This window comes from Aythya fuligula, chromosome 1 (assembly GCF_009819795.1).
Source record: "Aythya fuligula isolate bAytFul2 chromosome 1, bAytFul2.pri, whole genome shotgun sequence".
NCBI classification, from domain to species: domain Eukaryota; kingdom Metazoa; phylum Chordata; class Aves; order Anseriformes; family Anatidae; genus Aythya; species Aythya fuligula.
This window is the reverse complement of record NC_045559.1, coordinates 46,851,150-46,874,866: the sequence shown is the minus strand read 5'-3', so window position 1 is coordinate 46,874,866 and position 23,717 is coordinate 46,851,150. Positions and strand designations below refer to the sequence as shown.

The window sequence follows — 23,717 nt, the reverse complement described above, 5'->3', positions numbered from 1 at the left end:
TTTTTCTGTCGACTCAGGCCTATACTGTTGCAGGGGTAGTCACTCCCAAGCGATGTTAACAGCACAGTGGTAGAAATTGATAGCCATCTCTAGTGTGCACTGTGACAGCAAGGATTTGTCAAGAAAGCAATGCAGATTATTTTACAGAAATTGTGGATATTCATGACAGTTGGCATGGATCCTTCCACAAATTCACAGGACACATATTAACTCAAAATTTTTTTTTGGAAATGGTAATGCCTGCAGAGATCACACACATCTTTATATGATACATTCTTATTTTGTTACAACTGAAAACATAAAATCAGGTGAAGAATGTGACAGAAGGGGTGACAGGGAGGTCTCTCAGATGTTAATAACGATTCAAACCCCCACAGTTATTGCACTATAAGCATATACAGCTACCACAGTTAAGCAGCTGTTCCGTTTTCTCAGTGCCAAAGGTACTAACCATATCAATCTGCTCTTATGGCATTGTTTAAACCACAGACAAACATGGAAAAAGCAGGATTTCTCTGCTTAGATCTGATTATCACGAGCAGATTCCCCCTGGTCTCTTAACCATACTTATTACAGGAATCAGCTTCCACTTACAACTTATTAACTTGTATTTAATTAAAAACATAAGCTTAATTATGTTTTTTGTTGTCTCGCTGACTCTCTGGTTCTGTTCTTAGGGTCACAGCTTACAATTAATATTTTTCAAGAGGCATGGAAAAGTTTCTCAAACACACTTACTGTAAAAGTAGCAACCCTTAAATGAATTATACACAGCTTAATGAAACTGTTTTGAAGGTACAGCACATGTTGCAATACAGCAGGGTGATATTGTTACACAGTCCAGCCTCATTTGACAACTTACTCCAAGTTTGTATTCTCTTCTCTTCGGAATCATGTTTATAGAGCTGTAAGTATTAACAAAATACAAACAGGTATTCTAGTTTTTCAAATGAAAAACTGCTTGTTAGGAGGGGGACTTGAGACTGAGTCAGTCTCACCAGGCCTGATTTGCAACTGAGCCACTAGACTGGGCCACAACTATAGTTAAAAGCAAAAGACAACTAAATCTTAAAAAAAGTAATTTCTATTTTATCACTAATGGAGAGATGGCCATCATTTATTCTTAAATATGTATTAAAAATATCTTACTTGGCAGTGGAATCCAATCCCACAATCATGACTCTGCTCACATTTTCCTTGGTGCACACACAAACTTTACTTGAGGATATATTAATCTAAGGATTGACCTCAATAGATGAGTACACAATAGTGGAAGGACAAAAAAAAGAGGTCAATACAGTTATAAATTTATTACTTTTTTGGAAACGTTTGTTTTAAATGTGTAACTTCAAAGAGAATGAGATTTTAAATAAAGTTACGTAAACTCTTGATTTTTTTTTTTGCTTTAAACATTTAAATGCTCCCAAAACCTAAAAGGAAGACTCCATCTGATGTCAAATGTAGTTGAGTCAAAAGGAATTTTTTTTTTTTTTTTTTAAAGCTCTTAACCATACAGCTTCTGGTTAGTTAGTTCTCTGAAATTCTTCAGTCAGAACAGAGAAAGTTGAAGAACAGTAAATGTCACTAAAACCACTCACCTTTACATTGTGCATACTCATGATGTTACCACAGTCATCCATGTACTGCTTCAGATCCTTGTCCTGTCAAAAGATCACCACTATTCAGTAAAATTATGGACAACAGATTACGTGACTATTATTTTTTATTAGAACTAGTGAAGAAATTACTCATCAGAAAACTGATTTATCTGCAAAATATGATTTTTTTTTTTATTTTAAAAAACAACCTCTCCCTCCCCCAAAACTAACAACCAAAACAAACCCCTTTAAGTCTGAACATGGAGAAAATTGGCTTTCCAGAGGGCAAAAATACCCATGCTGTCCATTAGGATGCATTATCTTAGACACCATTATTTGTTATTGCTTTCATCTTCTACCCTGTGTGTGCCATTCTACCTTGTGTGTGCCACTTTTTTTTTTTTTTTTTAATTTTTAAATGGAATTACTACATTCTCCAATTACACTCGAAGTGAAGATTTTGTTCTTCAACCCTCTTATTACGCTCATATATTCCAGCAAAAATATAATTAAAGCGTCAGTGAGAAAATGAAAAGTCTATAATATAAGAGGCAAGCAACTAAGAGATGCAATTGTGGGCACTTGCTTGAAAAGAATTACAAAAATATGGAATATACTTTTTTTTTTTTTTCTAAGATCACTTGCAAAATTATTGAAAAATATCATTGGGATAATAGCATAATTATCCCTTTTTACAGTTACTGAATTCAGGATGAGTTTTCTCAGGTAGATCACCTCTAACTGCTATTAATGAAACATTACAATGATGAGAACTTACTGCACTCTGAGAACTGAATACAGATGTATACTTTTCAGCCAAATAATTCTGCATGCAGGACAATAATATAACAGAGTATTTTAAAAAAGATAATACAGAATTTTGTTATGTCTGTGCTACTCAGTATTCTGTAAGGAGATAAACAGAATATAAAGCTCAACAGTGGTTTAAATGCTTACCAGATATTCAAAAACAAGAGTCAAAGACTTGTCTGTGTGAACAATATCATGTAATGTAACAATATTCGCATGCTTCAGATCTTTTAATAATGACACTGCAAAGGAGAATGGTAAATATAAAATAAATAAATGCAACATAAGCAATAAACACATTTCTAGCAAGTTCATATATATGCTATTTATTTGTTTATAATTAAAAAGCTATTTTAAAGAACATAGATTAACTTAATGCCATATGAACACTAAATATGAGAAATGTATTTAATTAAAAGACCAAACTCATTTGGGTAGCAAACTGTAAATATTTGCTAGACAGTGCAGTTCAAGCAGCAGCAGTCATTTCATATAATGTATTCTGAATCCTTGAAAGTTATTTCCTAGTATTAGTCTAATTCAGTACAAAATCATCAATTTATAACACCATTTGAAAACACAACCTTCCCCCAATAAAATAAATACATTTGAAACACTAACTCTTAATATGTCTAAGATTAAAATTTTCCTTATTGAAACTAATTTTTTTTTACATGTCTCATATAACTGATTTATTTTCCAAGCACTTTGGTCAAAAAGAAAGCCAGAAATATCTGAAATTCTAAAAAGCAATAAAAATGTGATCACCTTCTCTTATAGCTGTACACGGTGCTCCCTCTTCATGTTCCAGGCGAATTTCTTTCAGAGCTACTAGGTTCTCTGTCAACTTACTTCTCCCCTTATAAACTGTTGCATAAGTACCCTACAAAATGGAAAAAGAAGAATACTTTTAAAAATTGCTCCTTCATTGAAAGATAAGTTCAAAAAGAAAATGTGAACTGAAATCCGAGGTTTTAACAGCTTTCATTTTGAGTATGACTAGTTTTAAATTTTTTTATTTCTTATGTAAGTTAAACTAGAAAAATAGTTTGTAAACAGATCAGAACACACAGAAGACACAAGGGATGCATATACTTACTAACTCTGAAAATTAGACAAGAAGTTGTACACCAAAGAAGTTAGATCAGGTAGTATTAAGTTCCCTAAGTTCACTGCTGGGATCATCTAGAAAGGCCATATTTAAATAAAACTAGTGCAGGTAACTCTATATTTTGCTGCAGGTGTTTTACCAATGGCTGCAGACAAATTCTACCACTATTTTTTAGGAAAACATGCAATTCCTTTTGTCTTTTTCTTGTCTTTGTTACAAATTTTACATGAGCATGCACTGGGAGGGGAGGAAACGGAAGTTTCATTTTTGTTGACATCGTGAACATGAATATAGTGAAATTTATCTAGTTTTCTTAGACAATGGAAAATTCAAAACTCTTAATATATGTTATATAATGACAAGAAACCCTGACAAAACAGTCATTAGGTGTATCTAATTCCAGGAACTGCAAAGAGGAAGCAAAAAAGTTACAGAAAATGCCCTGCATTACTGTAGATACACCTTATATTGTCCATTACATTTTATAATGCAAGCAGGATGAAATACACCCACAATTATGACTTGATAGCTGCTTGACTAATATTTTTCCAAAGTTGTGTGACATCATGCCATGTCTAGTGAGCCACTTAGCAAGTACTTTAGAGAAAAAAATGCATTTGGAAATGAAAACACTGCAAATAGAGGACTAACTGCAATATTCACAGAAGATAAACCAATCAGCCCTGCTAACTTCTGCAATGTTCAGTGCGTCCCATCCTGGTGCTCCTCATCCTTCTTCTGACCCCCTGGTCACCCTCAGCCAAATTGAACAGGTCAGAAACCTGACCTCTCCCCTGAATGCTACAGTTTCTCTGAAAATCAGTCACTGGATGTAGTAGAGGAAGGCTGTATTACTGTTCCCCCAGCAGGGAAGGGGAACAGAATTCAGTGTTACGTATTTCAACTGGTTGCACATAGTTGGCCACTGAGCTCACGTGTGTTGGCTTGTCTATATTAAGAACACAAATAGTTATTGTCTGCTTACTGCAAATGATGGCTTCTTGTCCAATATAAGTGCTCCCTAATACCTAAATCATGACAGTAGGAGACTTAACCAGACTCAAGTAGTTTCATTATTGACAGAATAATTTTGTCTATCTGCATACGTTAGCCTTCGTAATAAGGTCAGAGACCATTCACTAATAAAGTCTTGCTCTTCCCCAGCTCACTTACGTTCTTCCTGCTTTTTTTGTTTTATTATGCAATCATAGAACATTTTTGTGGCTGTGATGTTGTTATGCATGTTAAATGCTTGGTTTACTGAAAAGAGAAATCCAATGGATATTTTGAAGGACAGAGAGATTTTCAGTTAACTTTTATGAAAAATTTTACATAAAACATTGCCATCAAATCACAGAACAGTTGAGGTTGGAAGGGACCCCTGGAGGTCATCAACCCCCCTTATCAAGCAGGGACACCTCGAGGAGGGTGCCCAGGACTACGTCCAGGCGGCTTCTGACAGACTCCATAACCTCTTCAGGCAACCTCTGCCAGTGCTCTGTCAGCTGCACATTAAAGAAATGTAATCAAAGCAATAGGCATTTAATTTCAAAAGAAAGCTATACGTACCTCTCCAAGCTTTTCTAACTTGATATAGGTTTCCATTTTTCCAAATCCAATTTCTGACTGCAATGAAAAAATACAGAAAGTTGATAATACTGACCCTTAATTTATCATTTAATCAGCAAACCGAACGTTCTCTCAGAAAAATACCTGAAAGTGTTACAGCAAACACCATGAAATTCTGTTATTTTAAAACAATTTAGCATATTATATGTGTGTGTCCCAGCATCCAAGCCGAATGCTCAGCCTATTAGTCAGTCCACTGCGCATCCTAGAAGAACTATGTACTTAGTTACATTTCATACAAAACCCCATTTTATATCCTAACTCCTGCATAAATTTTCTCCATTCTTCTGATCTGATTACTAATGAGGTTATTATAGTCTAAAGCACAGAAGCCATCTCAAACTATTCCATCCTTTCTCTTGCTTAGCATATCCATATGCAGCTGCTTCTTCCAAAATAACTTTCATTACTTATTTGCTCTCTGTAAATACAGAGAACACATTCAAGACCTCAGCTCCAGGTCTCTTCTTCCATTCTGACTTCTCAAAGGCTTTTCAGTACAACACTCCACAACTAAAATCCTTAAACATCATTCCTCCACAAGCTTCGGCTTTTTCCTCAACCCTTTACATTTTATGGCCTATAATTTCAAGTCTTTACATATTTTACTTGGCCCTATTCACTTTTTCTTTTCGTCACCAACTTACCTTTGCAATGCAAACCAGATTTTATCTGCCTGTATAACACCTTTTTTGCAAGACAGATTTTAAGATCATTATTTTTTCCTATTCAAATCCACCGCTAGTCTCACATTTAGTAGTTCTTTCTTGTAGTTATTTCTGTTTAAGACAATTCTCAATTACACTAAACCTTTATATTGCTCTTACAGTGTAAAGAATGTTGAAAGTTGACATGTCAAACAAGTCAATTTTTAAAAGGATCTACAAAGTGCATATAACCTGTATCCTGTCAAAATCCAAAATCCACTGGCTTCACAAGGACTTGAGTTACTGACAACTCGACACACAGTCAGATGAAAAAGCCTGGTTTTCACCCTAGCACCACCTCCTCCTTCCACTTAACATTTCTTTCTAAGGAAAGATACTTTGACCTCTGACTGGCCTCAGCACCTATTTCCTCAGGTCAAAAAATGTTGATTTGCTCCTAAAACCCAATGGATGTTAGAACTTTATAATATTTTCTTTAGTAAATACTTTAGTAAATATAAAAATAGTGATTGCATTAAGATTGGACAGCAATATAACATGAAGGCATACTAAGAAATCTTGGATTCATGCTTCTGTTAATTTTCAGAACATATGCATGAAAACACAACTGAAGTGTAAGATCTTGTCTATAAGCATATTTGACATATGTAAGAGAAAAAATGGGCACATTATTTTGTTAACACGGTACTAAGAGAACTTCTGGTTTATTAAATTAGTGTTAGGACTGAAATGTTTTAGAACCACATGCTTTAGAATCAAGCATATTTCAGAGCTTGGTGAAGCCAAGCTGCTTATTCTAAAATACAGGAAAAGTTGATATTTGACAACCCTTAAAACTCCAGTGAGATTTTAAACATACCATTGACTTATAAGTATATACTTATAAGTGTGTCTGTGTGTATATATATCTATATATATATCTATATATATATCTATATATATATCTATCTATATATATATATACATGTATATATAAGTAGACACTGTATACTTATAAGTATAATGTTAGTAAAGTAAGTATTGTTTCCAAAGTGCATTTTAATCTACTTAAAAAGATACAACTTGAAGTGAATACTGAATGGTATCAGAAATAAAAATATATGCTTCTGAATTGAAAGGAGAAATTATATGCAACCGTGTACCTATTAGCCTTGTTACTGCCAGAAAGCCTGGAATACAACATTGATTTCTTTGAATCCTCAGTACCGTTCAAGACTAATAACCATAAAATCTTTAGACAATACAATGAAGTATTTCCTACATATAGAGGACACATGTTCTTCAAGACCTGCCTTGCAGTGTGTCTCATTTATAACCACATTTCAGTTGACCACCACCTCAGAAGACAACCTGTGTTTTAGATTACTAAAACCAAGATCAATTTAATTTTATTTTTTCCCTCAAAATCATTTCTAAACAAATTTTTCAGGCAAGATCCATCTACCCATCTTCACCTACACAGGAACATGGATATTTATGGCCTCTTACTTCTAATGGTTGGTGCTTAAGAGATGCACCTATGCTGCTGTGTGTGCAATACTGTACCAGTACATGCATCATGCATTTACTGTAAAATCTAATTTTTTGTTGTATTTCAAAGAAATGCACCAGACCTGAAGTATAACAAGCTCTCACCTAATACTTTTTACAGCTGTTTAGATTCCAACACCTTGAAGAGAGACATACCTTTACAGCAGCACACAGTATTCATATACTACTATAACTAATCTGCTAGCAAGCTTTCAATGACAACCTCAGAATAATGATTTTTTTTTTTTTTTAAAGTAGTTTGAAATAATGAAAGAATGCAGCAAATGCATGCCTGCACACCACAGTGCTGCTGGCAGGCTTCATTTTGATCTTTTCAGCCTTGAAAAGCATTTTTGAAAGGCAAAAGCAAACAACCTTGTGACAGGAAGTTGATTCCCTACGCACATCATATTCATTAGAGGGCACTGTTTTTCTTTCTGTCTAGAATGTGACGAGGAGAGAACTCCAACTGCACTCAGAGCTCTACATGAAACGAGCAACGGAAATCACATACACAGGAAACTCCCCCCAGCCCTCAAATATTATATTCCAACACTGAAAAGACTCTTCTGAAAAGGTACTTCAGTACACCCGCGTCTGAAAGAGAAGGTTCTGGGAAATACAGTCCTCAACTCAATGCTATGTCAGTAAGTAACTGGTTAATGAGCTACAGAAATCTGGCACAAATATTTAAGCTTGCTACATTACTATTACTTCCAGTGCTTTGATCCAATCTTCCCTTCTTTGAATACTGTGCTTGTAAAAGGAAACATGCAGAACAGAGCTTTGGTCTGGCACACTACATTGTATTTTTTCAGGGGCAAAATAAATCAAAAATCTCAAACATTGTTACATGCGTTATTAATTCACAAAGGAAAGAATAAAGATATTTCACAGTTAAGAATTATTTCATATTTTATGTGAATGATAAATATATATATATTTCATATTTATTTTCCAGCAAATAAACTGTTAAGTCAATAAAAAGAACAACATAGGTTTCAAAAACCTATTCAGTTTTTCTCTACACCAATGAATTTGCTCAGAAATTCAGTAGTGGTCTAGCGATTCCTTTAAGACATCAATTAATATTAAGAAATGTAATATATCAAATTATGGTTGAAATTGAATGATTTGTGTAAAAATAAGAAAAAGCTGTGTTTTGGACTATTTCAGGGATGTGCATGTTTAGTATGGGTGTCTGGGGTTTCTGGTATTTATATTATAATTAGAACATAAGAATCCTCCCATTCATAAGGAAAGACTTATTTTTTAAAATAACCCAATGGAAATATATACCTAAAAAGGTATATATAAATTCAGTTATTAATACTCTTAGGAATTCATAGATTTTTTTGGGGGGTATAATTTCAACAGGAAATTTGAGAAAGAAAATTTTTTAACAAATATAAAAAGAAAAGTGAAGACTAGCTGTCTTCATACTGTGCTACTCTAGGGCCCCTATACTATATCACAGGAGACACACAGCCTGGATCTAAGACTGGAGGTGCTCTTTGCTCACATAGATCATCACTGCTCTAACAAGAGGATTTATGTATGTACTTTGGGAGTAGTGAGGGTCTTGACCCACTGATTTCAGTGGGTCACTGAGAAATGAGGGGCAAAGTTTGCAGAAGAGAAAGGAAGGAAAGGGTGATTTTTTTCAGTGGATTTTGACAGGTGCTCAGTACACACTGAAGTGCCCCATCTTTCAGGGCATAAAAGCCAAGGTACAAATTAAGTTGAATGATGCTTAGAATACAGAGACATCTGCATGAAATGGAACCTTAAGACCCAAGAGGTTGACCTAGCAAGGCAGATGCATTACACTTACTAGTGAAGCTCTACGAGAACGTCGGCTCATTGGCTGATCGAATGGCGGGCTGTTAATCTGCAACTTTTCAAGATAGCCATCAGGTATCCTGATATCAGCAGGCAGGGACAAACGCTTGTTCAAATCCTGCAGCAAGTAAAGTTAAAAAGAGAATTGTCACGTTTTAGTAACTTCTGAATTATACTTGATTTAATACTGGTTAATGTTACTGTTACTACAGTGTTACTATTTAAAACTGAAATATTCATATAAATGAAAAATAAGCAATCGCACAGAAATAGTTTTTAGAAACATATTCTCTTCTCGTAATACTTCAAATTGCTTAATTAGCAGGTTCAAAAATTCAGTGCTTTACACACATTAACAAAACAAGAAGAATAAAATACTAAAACATAATTGCATTGTGGATAAATGTGCTGAGTTTACTGGAATAAATAGTCATAAATACCTAGAATGATGGAAATTGAGAATTCAGAGGCTTAATATATTTATTTTCACTTAATTATTAATGACAAGAGATCTCCACAATTCAAACTATATTACACTGACTACTAAAGGTTATAAACTTTCAGTTTTATAATTACAGCGACATCCCCTTGGCCATGTGTTTCTACTCGTGTCTTTGCAGCAGCTTTGAACTATTTCAGCATGCTAAATCATTGAGAAACTATCTCACACGAAGTGCATAGCTTCCTGCCAGCTTTGTGCTCTGAACAGGTTCAGTGTAAGGTCAGAGAAGCTTACAGCCCGAACACAGGGCAAGAGAGGCAGCAGGGCAATCCCAGGAAGCCAGCAGCTAAATTGGCTTAGGCTGCCAAAGAACTGGATCGTCAGACTTTTCAGGACAAGATCTTGGTGGACAACTTGCTGAGCTTTCAGTGCTGATAAAGTATTTGGACCATGTATATGTATGATCTGTATATGTACCTGGAACAAGAGGTCAACAAAAATATAATTTAAAATATATTAAAAAACACAAACGTAATAAACTGAATTTCAGGTAGGCCAGAATTGCTAACACACACCCTCAAAATAGTTGAACTGTGTCTGCTATTCACTACAGCCAGTGGATACAGACAAATTTTTGGAGAGCTGCTAAGAAAGGCTTAACTTCTGGCATTAACCCTCCTGTTTTTCTTCCGCTCCTCATACCTGCGTCAGTGAAGAGCACAAAGTCTCTGTTAGCTCCTGCTTTGTTGCCCCATATCAGCTTCTCTGCATAACTTCAAAATTCAGTGTCTGCATTTCATACTTTGTAAAGAATTTTTAAATTGGAATCACAGTCTTTAAACAAAAGGAGTACTGTTCACAGAATCACAGCTTTGACCAGCATTTTGAAGATGAATTAAAAATAAACAAAAGGATCCCTCACTACTGGCAACTTCCCCTTTCTTTACTAATTTTCAACTTTGGTATTTCAAAATTTTTAGAACATTGCCAATATTAAAACTGTCTATGTGGTTTGGGGATAGTGGAGGAACTAATTAATTATAATAAGAGCTAGCTGCAATCCTCCAGTAAAGAATTTTCCTTCTTTTTTACAAGCTCTGCTAATTTCATTTTTGTAGTTTTTGTGTTTGTCTCAAAACAGATGAGCACAAAGGGAAGAATTACATGTTGCCTTATAGAAAGCAGCTGGATCATCTCACTGCAGTGGGAAACCCTGGAACTGCTGCAACAAGACAGGGGGGCAGGAAGAGGACCAGTATCAGCCTCTACTCCATCTTCCTATCGTGATCCCAGATCAAACAGTGGGGGCAATATCCTAATTTTTATTCCCCCTCTCCCCCATTGGTCAGGAACATAAACTAAAACAGAAAATCCAAGCAAGAGAAAAGAGCACTGGACCGAGTTTTTCAATGTAACTTCCTGAAAACAGCAGATATCTCATTATCCTACATTCCCTGCGGCAGAATAGCTCTCTCCTACTCCTAGCTATTATCACTATGGCAAAGAAATCTGCTGTAGTGCTCTCTTATTACTGTTCTGTAGAGCTTATTTGACAATAAGTATTTTAATAGCATCCATTTACAGGTACACTCAAATCCTGGCCCACAACTCATGGAATACTGATCTGATTGTACCCCGGAGCTCTCAATCTTTATCTTCTCTTCTCCCACAACACTCATCCTTGGGGCAACAGATGTGGTGCTTCACAGATAGATCCACAGCCTTGAAGAAACATTTCCAAGCATACAACCTTGATGGGTATGTAGGAAGAAGAAAGTAAAGGCAGCCTCAAGCTCTGATAGCAACTCTAAAATTATACTTGAAAACTACTGTGGTTGAGGCCCACTGTCAATAAGCATGTCATACCTTTCCAAGTGGAGAGGATGGGAAATGAAACAAATCTGAGGTTCCAACTCCAGCCACTGTAAAAACTGGAGTGAACATTTTAGGTACCAGAAGATCTCATAATGGCAGCTAGTAATTCTCTTACAGCATTCCCCTTTCATCATTTGCAAAATGCCAATGCCACTTTTGCAATAGGCAATTGCAAAACTCCCTGTGACTTACTCCAGAGATCCATGTGACATCCTCAGTTTTAAACAGAGCTTACGCTGCAAACTTTCATGTTGTCCTCTGCAGTGCATAATGCAAACACTGTTTGAATAGATGTACTTACTGATGTAAAGGCCAAAATCCAATTCAGTTAGGAAAAACACCCTAATCAACAACAGTCTGCTTTAAGCATACAGCAGCCCCCCACCATGTGTTTCTTAAAAAAAACAAAAACCATTAACAGAACCTGATGAAAACTGCAGGGAGAAGGCTTCTTTAGGATTGTAGTATCTGTTTTTAAATATAAATTCAGTATCTACATCTGTAACAATGCACAATATGTAACAGTAACTCCCTCCCCCCCGCCATTAATGTTTAGTGCTAGAAGCCTAACATTTTGTCATATTGTAAATAAAATAAAAAGAAAAAAGCTATCAATTTTCCTTAACTTTTTAGAGCTGAAGTCTCCTTGCTACATGAAAACAAAAAGACTTCATGGAAACTACAGCAGGTACTTCAGATACTTTCCCCCTATTCTCCACTGCTATTCTACTCGTAACACTCACACATTTGGCAGTGTTGAAATGTCTACCAAGCCACATTTTTTTTTTAAACCATGTATTAAAATCATTACCTGCCACAGTAAGAAGCCTTTTATGACACCAATATTTGAAAAAACATATAGAAAGCTACTTATAGAAAGTCTTCTTTGCATTATAATTATCATTTACCTAGCTACCTAATACAGGCAAAATTAAAGAAAGTCATGTAGACTGCAAACCTAAATAGCCGAAAGACAGAAGTTACGGCATTTTGTCTGCCTGTGTCACCTTAATTCCTTCCAGCTTTTGTAAGAATTGAAGCAATCACCTCATGGGAAAGAAATGCAACCAAAATTAATGCTCCACAGCAACATGAAAGGGGATTCATCAGATGTGTATGAGAGAAATAAGCACAACGTTTCCTAGTGGCTAAGCAGCAAAACCGGAAACTAAAATTGCATCACTTGGCTGCAGCTGAAAAACCCTTTTAATTTACAGATATGCTACGAAGAAATCCAGGTGGATGCTGCCACAGGAGCCACCTGGAGCCTCAAGTGCTTCTGGAGGGGGCTGCCTGTGCTGGCCAACAGCAGCAAGAGGCGCTCCGCTGCTCGTGGCCAGACACCCGCCCGCCACACGCTCACTGCCCTCTGCCAGGGGATGGAGAGAAAACAGAAGGAAGGTGAGGAGACTTGTGGGCAAGTCAAGGACGGTTTAATAGGGGAAGCAAAAGCTGTGTGTGCTTGCGAAGTGAAAGAAGGAATTCATTCACTACTTGCCACCGGCGGGCAGATGTCCAGCCCCTTCCTGGAGAGCTGGGCCTCAGCGCGCCCAGCGGTTGCCTGAATGTGGAGGACAAACACCACAACCACAAACATCCCCCGTCCTCCTCCTCTCCCAGCTTTCTTCACTAAGTACAGTGCATACAGGATAGAAAATCCCTTCGGTTGGCTGTCCTGGCCATGTCCCCTCCCAGACTCTCACCTGCCCACAGCCAGCTAACTTGCTGTGAGGGGCTGAGTGGGGAAAAGAAACCCCAAGAGGGGTAAAAGAGGTAAAAGAGGTCCTGGCGTGGGCTGACTGCTGGAGGTCTGTGTGGGGATGGGGCAGCCAGGCCAAGCACGAGCCTTGGCATGTGAAGCCTGTGCATTACATGGGATGGTCATCTTCACTCCCTCACACCCCTGCCGCAGCTGTGCCCCGACGTGCCCATTACAGCCCTGCTGCTAATTTAGCAGCAGCTAAACCCGCCCTCTCCGGCCGGGCTGCTTGCTGTTGTTTTGGTACGCCGCCAGGCTGCCCTTGTGGAAGGCAAGCAACAGTACAAAATGGTCATTTTTAAGAATTCCTAATTCTCTTAAACCTCTGTGGAATTCTGCGAAATAATGGAAATTATTATTAACACTTTCTGGACAGAGGACCTTGTCCAGACTAATTTCAATGGCCAACCAAATCTAATGACGTGTTAGCAGTTCTCGAAAAGGAAGAAAAAACAAACAAACCCTAAACCACAAAAAAGACTAAAACCAAGAAACCTCTTAAAATTGAAGTTATTAGCAGGCTGTAAAAATGTAGGCTGTTACAAGATCCTGCTATAATGCTATTTGAAGAAGTAATAAGGAATGTAAAAGGCATGTAAAATTAATTGCAGGATTATTTTCCCAACATTCGTTAATTTTTGATACTTCAGATTTTTAAATTTCTCAACACTTTTTGACACATTAATTAATCCTGTAGCCCTCTATGAATCTTTTAAATGTTTCATTTTGAAGGTAGGAAACTAAAATAACTCCCTGCCTTATCTTATGTACACTTTTTTTGAATGCAAGATTTGTATGAGTGATGTACATACATCCTCAACTATGCAAGGGGAATCTGCATGCACTCCGTTGTAACTACAGCAAGTAACGTTTTTACCAGAATGCAAAACTCTTTTTTTTCATGGACAGCAAAGTGCTTCATGTAAAATAAATTATCTCCTAGAAAATTAAAATACTTTTCCTTTATGTCACTTCCGACATATCTCCTAAATAAAGTCTAATTCATAAAAAAAGCTCCCGTCAATTTATAACATTTTCTAGTTTGACTTTTTTATGGTTATCTTTAAGGTCAACTTGCAACAAAACAAATCAGTATTCATTAAATAAACTACTGTTAAATGTTCAATTGCCTACAGTTAGCTGTATGTTCCTTAATGAGCTATTTTTTGATCCATCTCCAGAAAACATTCTGGAGAACATATTCAAGCATAAGTTGCTTTGCTAGGGTAACCAGAACGCTGGTGGCATTTCCCCCTCCTTCTACATTTTAAAAACACATTTTCTATCCTCATGTGCAATGCTTATTTCTCAGTCTTGCTTTATTACTGGCAGAGAAATGCATACTATTTTTATAACTTGCTTGAAATGAGAACCACATTTGTTCTACTGTGCCTGATGGGAGATAAACATGTAAGCACTTGTGACATTAATATCACTGTGCTGTCTACGGAGATAAACTACCCCAACTTGTGCTTATCTTTACTATTTCCAACGCTAGCTACAGCAAACGCCCTGAGAAGAGCTGCACTTTGTTGAGCCTTTTCTTTTGTCTGGCTACTACCCAAATGCGTTGCCGTAACTTGATGCGTATGTTCTCTCTACCACAGACTACTTACTCTTGGGCACAGGAAGATGAGGTAGGTGTTTCAACTTAAATCCTGCAGGTTCTCTGAGCTGAGGAATTTAACATTTTAAGTAGATAAACATCTTCCAAACCAAAAAACAAAACAGCTTCTGTTTTTTGCACATACTTGTAAGTAAGAAAAAAATCACACACACACAAAAACACAAAAACCAACCAACCAACCACCACCACTGACAAATACACAAGACTTTTTTGATTTCTTTATTTCTGGTCACCTTTAGGATGTCTCAAAATACTGTTACAAATATGAGCTTCTTCACTTGCCACCTACAGTAAACTATTCACAAGAGTTTAGTACTAGCATTCTGCTACCACTTCGCCGCCCCCCCCCCCCACCCCCCCCCCGCCCCTTCATCTGGTTCTCTGAAACAACCCTATTATTTTCTGCCTATCCTATTCTATTCTGTTCTCCTATTCTCCCTAAACAAACTTACCAACTATTCTTTTTTCTTGTAGCTTGCCTCGGCCCACGTAACAATGTTCAGTGTCACAATGTGAGACTTTTCAGAAAGTCTCATACCTGGTCAGTAGTTAAATTTTCACTCCTCTCTCAAAAACTGTCAAAAAAGTACATTTTTTTTTTTCTTCCATACAATGAACCTATTCTTATTTGTGAAAACAACACTTAACTTTTTGAACTTTGAATCAGACATGAAAATGAACTTCTGTTTTTCCTTAATTCACCATTTACTTTTTGCCAAGACGTACTACACATTTCGGTAATTTTCAATGAAGTGAAATAAAGAGAATAATACAGATACAGAATATTTGAACTGTACATGTTAAAATGCTATAAAAAGAAGCAACTTGAAACATTCACACTGTCTTCCTTCAGATGACTTGAGTCATGATGTCTTTGACTTAGCACATTTAGACAATAAACACATATTTTGCACAAAATACAATACCAATAATCTAAACTAAACAAGAAAACAAAAGAGTTGCCCTAGGGAAGGACCTATTGAGGTGTTCTTGAAACCAATTCTCATGACATTACAATGCAGTGTAGCGAGAATTGTAATGTAGTATATATAACTCAACTGGAAAAGATGAAAAACTGTGACTACTTTTATTTTTATTCATGATGTGCCAGTTTGCCAACTGCTTCTTTCTTGCTGGAACAGCAATAATAAACCTTTCCCAAATCTGCTGGGCTACAAAAGCTACTAATCTTTCAACTCCCTGGATTTCTTTCAGGGTGATCCTGCACTCACAACTGCAGTAAGAGGAAAGAGATTTGGGCTTCTGCCAGTGAAGTAGAAGGAGGTGAAAAAATAGGTAGTCCTGTATTACCACGCAATTGGTCAGAAAAGCCAGAAGGAAAAAACATGATATATTGTCTGATCATCCTCATTATGTCATTTCTTAAATGCTTCATTTAGCCAATCTAACAGCTGAGTACCTCCAGAACCAACACTCCGTTGCCTATGGCCACATGTTCCCATCACTTCCTTGGAGGAGAAGAGGTTCTAAGCTAATGACTCAGCAATGTGGCTTAAGAAACAAAACTGGCAGAAAACCACCCCTTTGAAATAATGTGAGTAATTACCTGCTGATGCAAGTTTAGGAGCCAAGACAAGAAGGAAGCTGGCTCCATCGGGAGCAGCTAGTCACTGGACTAGCCTAACAATGTGGCCAAGCTGTATCATTCTATGCCGATCCTTACTGCTTTGGTTCTTCAGTTCACCCTTGTAATATTCACAGACCACCATTATTTACAATATGCCAGCAGGCAAAAAGCTCCCCACCTCTCCCTAAGATTTTAGCTTATCTTTTTGGAATTGATACTGCTAAATAACATCACTGAAGTTTTGTTAACAGCCTCACAAAGAAAAATAATTGTTCTTCTAAGTCTACAGACAGCAATCTGACAGCCCAAACAATCCACTATAAAACAAATGAGAACGATTTGCTCTCTTGTGTAAGCATCAGTCTGAATCAGCCTTCTCACTAGTTTTAGCAAGCACCAGCAAGACATGTCAGCTGCAAGCACAAGCTGTTCACTAATAAGTTAGAGTGCTTTTGTTCACTGGAGAATGCTTAATGAGATCTGAAATGCTACATCATCTAGCCCTCTACGCAAAACAGTCCAGTTTCATGCTTACTCAAAAAAAAAAAAAAAAAATCGCACTTTTAATCTTTAATCTTTTTATAGTATACTTTTCTTTCAGATTTCATGTAAAAATGTGTATGATGCACTACTTCATGACACACAAAATGACTTGAAAAACATTTGCTTATGCCTATAAGAATTTAAACACACTAATATACACCCTTACATGCATGTACTTACTGCATCATTTCAGTATCAGATACCATGTAGACGTTTTTTCTGAAGGCTGCTTTATCAAATTTCAGTGCATTTTTGTCAAATGACAGTTAACACAGTTCAAGCCAACTTTATCCTCTACAGAATTATGACATACTACAAGATTGCCAGAGGCAAAAACAAATAGAGAAAAACAACCCAGATTCAGAGAATATATGCGTACAGATTTTTCTTGTTTGGTTACAGCACTGTAGATTTAGACACTGCCAAGATCCTGAATCAAAACACTAGCATACACATCCACCAAAAGAAACGTATACCATCCATACAGCACGCTATTTTCACGTCTTTATAAACAAGCCTCAATTACTGTAACCAAAACCACTATTTTAACAGCTGGGATGAGTTATCCATACCCATTTTCCTATTCAGTATATAAAATCATCATTACCTCTGTGTTTATTTATTTATGTTTAAATTTTATGTACCATGAGTTGATAAACAGCTTACTAAGATCTCTTTGTGTAGTTATTCATACCCTCACATAAAAAATGGCTTTGCACACTGTTAGTGCTTTTGAGAATTAGAGTGCAATCTCCTAAATATGCCCGTAATACAAATAATAGGCTCAAGATATCACCATTTATCATGGAGCTAGGAGAGAGTGAGCATGTGTACAGATGACATATCCAGTCTGTCCTTTGTGAAAGTACTCGGAAATGGGCTATCATTTTTATTGCAGTTCCACAGCACACTGTGGACAAAAATTATTCCAACAGATTATAAAAGGTCTTTAAAAGGACCACTCAAAAACGTACAAGTAGCTAGACAACATTTATCTGACTCTCAATCTCAGGAAATCCTTGGTGCTAAAACATGGATTATATCGCCATGATCACCATAGAACAGAAACGCACTCTACAAACAGGTGTAACCGATGCCATTGTGATGCAGAATGTGCATTTTTTACGCCTCCTGCAGCATGGTTTACATCCAACTACTACGTTGTCCTTTGTACTTGAATGTTATTGCTGATACTACTTTTTCCCCCGAAAACATTAAACCACAATGAATTGATTCCTATTACATTAAATCTGCAGAAAGTGTCAAAGTACCTTTTCTTCTGTGAGAAGCAGTAGTGAAAATACAATCTTAAGACACATCTGCAAAAGATCACTGCTATTTCTCACTCCATAAATCCATGCTGTTCCTTAGCCACCCTACTGAAATGCAGCACGATTCAAGAAAGCATCAATTTCAAGCATTTTTATATTTGAGACAGAAATGATCCAAGATATGGACTTCATGAATCAATTAAATCACGAGGGTGTTTTTGTTGTTGGTGGTTTTTTTTCAGATCAAGTATGCAAAATATTCTCAGGAATTTTATCATAAGACTGAGCCCAGATGCTGCTTCATGCTCGGAATACCAATGACCACAGATATTGCTTATTCCCTGCCCCCTCTCCAGCATAACAAAGTTTGTCAGTTTTGATGCTGGGATGCAGAGACAAATGTCATCAATGAGATATTACTAAGAATTCAAAGGTTTAACCTCTATTTTGGGACTAGGAGTCACAGTTTTCTAGCTCATCTATTTACGTCAATAAACAAAGCAAGGACTTTACTGCCAATTCAAGAAAATTATCACCAACCTCTACAGTAGTTATGGCCACTGAAAGATATGTAATAATTTGTAAAAAGTCAGAAAAAAGAAATGCAAACAGCTAGCTTTGCTTTTATTTACTTTAGTGTAATTACAAACTTATAAAGAGAAATATTTTAAATATTTTCCGTTAGTATTTGTAACAATCTGTATGCTTGAAATGATGAAATTAGAATTATAGTTCAATAGGCAGGATTTTTTTCACATAAAAAGTCACAAGTATGCATTCTGAACCATTTCTTCATCAAAATACTTTTAACAAGAATCTTAATTCCATGGATATGTTGTTTAGACCACTGACTAGCTGAATAAAAACTATTCTTTTTTATTATTTTTAAAAAGAGGCAGTTTTTCATTTATTTCACATCTCCACCAGCAATTATAAGGTGTAAAGCTGAAACTGTATAGCACAAATACAGTATTCAGAGAAACTGCATTCCAAGAGCTTCTATTCACAACTAATGAAAACAAAACAAATGCATGTGATACATAAAACCAGTTTTGAAAAAATCTGAGAAAGGATAAATAAAATTTAAACGTGAGATATTACTTTCTTTTTGTCACGTGTATCAATACACCAAAAATTTGGTACAATTAAATTGTACCAAAAGTGGCCTTAGCCTCTTAACATAAGCCCTGCTGATACCGACGGTCTGGTGGCTGTTTGACTCAGTGGTAGGAGCTGAGGTGTAACAAATTCTAATAAAAGCTCTGCCTCCTTTATTACTACAACTTTCTGATTTTTCAGTGTAGAGTTCTGTATGTTTTGATCAATTTCTCTAACAGAGCAGTAGGACAAACTGCGCAGAAGAAAAAGATAACATAAAGTGGTTAGCTTGCAAGACAAGGGAAATGGATTTTTTTTTTTTTTTGGAAAAAATCCAAAGAGAAACAGATCACAGCAAAAAATACGAGCTTGGAGCCCTGATGGCACAAGTCAGGATCCTGGGCGGTAAGATAATCTTTTCTTTCCAATACACTCTTCCTGAAAAATTCTCATTGCTAGACAGCAAGAGACCCAAGAGATAATGAAAGAAGAACTAGCAAACCAAATGAAGTTGCAGCAGAAGCAGTAAGGTTTTGATCCAAGACAATGCCAACAACACAAGCAGTCTAACAGAGACTCTCTAATGTTAACTCCTAATAATGAAACATTCACATCAACATAAAGCAGCAACTAGCAGGGGAAAGTCCCATGAGGAAATTGGCTAATTCAGAACAAATTAAATTCTTGAATTCAGGAACTGGAAATCTGACCTACTGGACAGGACAGCGAGGCTGGAATGCAGGGTATGAAGCTGCATCCACATGCTAATAACTTCCCATCTGCTGCATTCCAGTCATCCAAATGAGATCTGATTTGTAGATGGCTGGACACTATAGATGTAGATGGCTATCCAATACAATAGCACATTACTTGTAAATGGGACTGAAAGCATGGATCTGAAAAGGGGAACTGAGTTATGAAAGAACAAAAGCAAAAAAGCAGATACTCCATCCTTGGGTACCACCAAATGCAGTAACTAAGGAAAATAGCATTTGCAAGAACTTTTAGGATTGTAGAAGTCCCTAACAGAAGGGCAAAAAGGCATCCATCACTAATATCAGACAGTTATCCCTATTCCCAAAAGATCTAATAAAAGGCAGGTTCCAGAAGTCTGTCCGTTATCCAAGCTGAGATTATTTTTCTTGTGGCAGTGACAATTTTCTTCTGCAGAAGAAGAAATCAAAGTCTGCCTATCAAATAGAATAAAAGGAGTTCCACCACTTTCGTCAAGATCATGCTAGTAATTTAGAATGTGGACTTGTGTTTTTAGAGGAGGGATTTCCAAAGTGTCAAGCTTCACGTGAATCTGAAAGTAGGAGTTCACAAAAAGAACAGCATATTTTCTTGTGTAACCTTGCAAAAGGTTGACACAGCTTCCAAGCATGACTGAAAACGGGTAATACCGCGAACACGTAGAAGATATAAAATTAAAAATGGTCTTGATTGTATTCAGCTTCACTTTCCTTCTCTATTTCGTATCTAGTGGTAGTTGACCATAGATTCACAGCAGAGGTGAGCAGATCTACACATTCTCTGGAATTGCAGATAGAAATTAGACAAAATCCAGTAAATAAGGCAGAAAGAGCTGACAGCCACAGAAGTAAGGAGGGAGGAAGAATTTTTGCTTAGCGAAGCCTGACCCAACAGGCACTGTGTAGTAATGCCTGCTAGTGATCCAAGGCACCCTGGCAAGTAGGCAAGAGATGTAGGGCTGAATGCTCAGGCTTGTCTTTGATGCAGTGCTTCCTGCAATGTGTTTTCCTGCTGCTAAAACTAATGACGGGAGAAAACACTGTATGGCCTCTGACTGAAAGCCTGAATCAGTACTGCTATCCAGGCTACAGTGCCCTATTTACACATGGAAATGACAATCTATGAGCAGTGTTCTCATTTAAAGCCTAAAACCGGAAAATATTAGCAGTAGATTCATTTAAATCTCAATTAATTTTGTGGGTTTTCCTCTGGATCAGGTATATTTGCCTAGCTGGACTGACAGCCCATTTAGTTATTCAAGCTGTATCAGCCAAGACTCCTGTATCAGACATAACCCTGGTAAAAGGGTGGGCTCACCAAATCCTTATTTTTCATCTACATTTCATTTTTTCTTTCTGAAGGTAACCAGTACAACTCACACCTAATTATAGCCTCACTTCATGGCCTTTGTATTTTTCTCTTTTGAGCTAAAAGCACTAAACCTGCAGCTAATCCTCCCAGGGGAAAATTATACCCTACAGCAATGTGGTAGGAGCAGTCTGATCTGGAACAAGCTCCTGCCACTAATGTGACAGTCAGATGGATAAGAACTGTTTCTCAGGATAAAATATCTGGGAAACAGGCTGGTGAACAGTGGGTTATGGCCCTCCGCCAGTTCACATACGAAGACAGCGTACAGACCTTGGACTTCTGGGAAAGGGAAACAGATGTTTCAATTTGCACAGACTGTGTCTCCCTATTTTTTATCCACTACCGTCCTTAATGAAGCATTCACTACCCAGCACACAGGGCACAAGGCCTCCAATGAACGTTTACAGCTTGAAACGTGTATTTATATTAATGCATTACCACCTATGCCTTCTTTTTCAGCAAATCAAAACGAAAATGCTCTAAGCTGCAACTCTATGATCTGGAGAGGTGTTTCTCATATGATGAAAACACCTACAGTTAAAATACATACAGGCATTCACTCTCAGGCTGCCTTGCTCCTGAAACTTAGGAAAAAAAAAAAAAGTGATTCTATGTATCTGCTCTGATAAACAGTTTTACTGATTTACTAAGTAATCATTACTATTAACACTGTATTAGTAAATTTTTAAATTAAAAACTAACAGCTGATGTGAGTCAAATTCTCCACACAATACACGTTTACAACTAGTGTCAATATGGTTCCTGAATGGGGTGGGGGGGGAAGCAACTGCTTTACGGACCGTTAGTAGTCTGTGGGTTACACGCAAAATAAATTTCGTCTAGACAATGCAATGAGATTCTAGTATGTTCTCTTACTTTTCTAAGAATATGCTAACAAGGATTTTTTTTTTTTTTAAATAAATCTACCTAGTCCCACCACTGCAATGTTGTCAAATTCCAAAGCTCCCTGTATATAGAAATCACACTGGCCTAAATTTTGTGTCAGCTAGGGGGATGATGGACTGAAAGCTGCTATCTCCATGGCTGCTACTTTGGATAGGAAGTTTTCAACCCAGCTGCTGATCATGATCCTCTCTCACTTGCAGTATTACCGCTTCGTATCTAAAATACATCAAATTTAGCTTACATCGCAGCATGATGATTTCCTACCTAACACGGTCATTTTATGGCTATGAAATTTCAGGTTTCTATTGCTATGAAGATTCTACTAGAACAAACATTTTTCTACTTACATCTGTATTGGGTATTTTGCACTTATCTATCTTCCAGGATATCTGTATATATATATTTTTTTCCAGAAAAATCAGACTTTTCCCCAGCAGAATCTTTCAAATACTACCGACAAGAGTCATTCGCACCATTCTATGACTCTGACAGGAGAATCTGTTTGCTTTCCCACAAGGTTTTAATTTTATTTCTAGTTCTGAATTATTTTACAATTACAGAGGAAGTAGTAGTGTGGTGAACACTAACGATCAAAATGTGTATTCTGATATACAAAACATCCCAAGAATACTAATACACAGTATCAACAATTTGCACTTTGACTACAGCATGTTTTTAGCAAGCATTTTATTTTATTTTTTTTGATGGGCTGCTAATCTGCAGAATTTAGAGGATTTTGAGCATTAAAAAAAACTCATTATATACAAAAAGTTGTTACAAATAAAGAGAACTATTCCAAGATTTCAGATTTACCTGATTTGTTTCTTTAAAAAAATAAAAATCAGGACTTCTTTCAATTCAGTAGAGAGAAACAAACATATATTAAGAAATGATACACAAAAGTTTTACTAAAGCAATGAATATTAGCCAAACTAAACACAAGGATGTAGTCCTTGTGACACATTTAGTATAATGCAGAGGAACAAGGAATATTGTTTTGCTGAGTTTATCCAACTTTGGATATTTTAATCCCATATATTTTGAAATGGATTTCAAATGTGATTAACGACTTCAACAGACTACAGCAAATAAAGGCTATGACACACTCTAATTTATTCCAACCTGTATGGGCAACATACAGCTGTAACTCATCCTAAATGGATATAAAGGGAATATGTCTAGAGATGACAGATCCCTACACACCAACAAAACAAAACTGAAATAACAGAAACTTCTCAACAAAGACCGTTTCCTTCTCCTTTTATAATCACATTACTACTATTGAACCAGCTAGCT

The 23,717-nt window shown here is 36.7% G+C and overlaps 1 protein-coding gene across 4 annotated transcripts in view; it reads right to left on the bottom strand.

The window, feature by feature from the left end:
* CDK17 (cyclin dependent kinase 17) overlaps positions 1-23,717 on the bottom strand; it is a 58,307-nt gene that overhangs the window by 8,978 nt on the left and 25,612 nt on the right. For all 4 annotated transcript variants that reach the window (XM_032185284.1, XM_032185276.1, XM_032185292.1 and 1 more), the window contains 5 exons: positions 9,181-9,306; positions 5,089-5,145; positions 3,177-3,291; positions 2,556-2,650; positions 1,599-1,661 (listed from right to left, as the gene is read on the bottom strand). In XM_032185284.1, the coding sequence (XP_032041175.1) occupies positions 1,599-1,661; positions 2,556-2,650; positions 3,177-3,291; positions 5,089-5,145; positions 9,181-9,306 (456 nt within the window). The remainder of the gene's footprint in view (positions 1-1,598; positions 1,662-2,555; positions 2,651-3,176; positions 3,292-5,088; positions 5,146-9,180; positions 9,307-23,717) is intronic.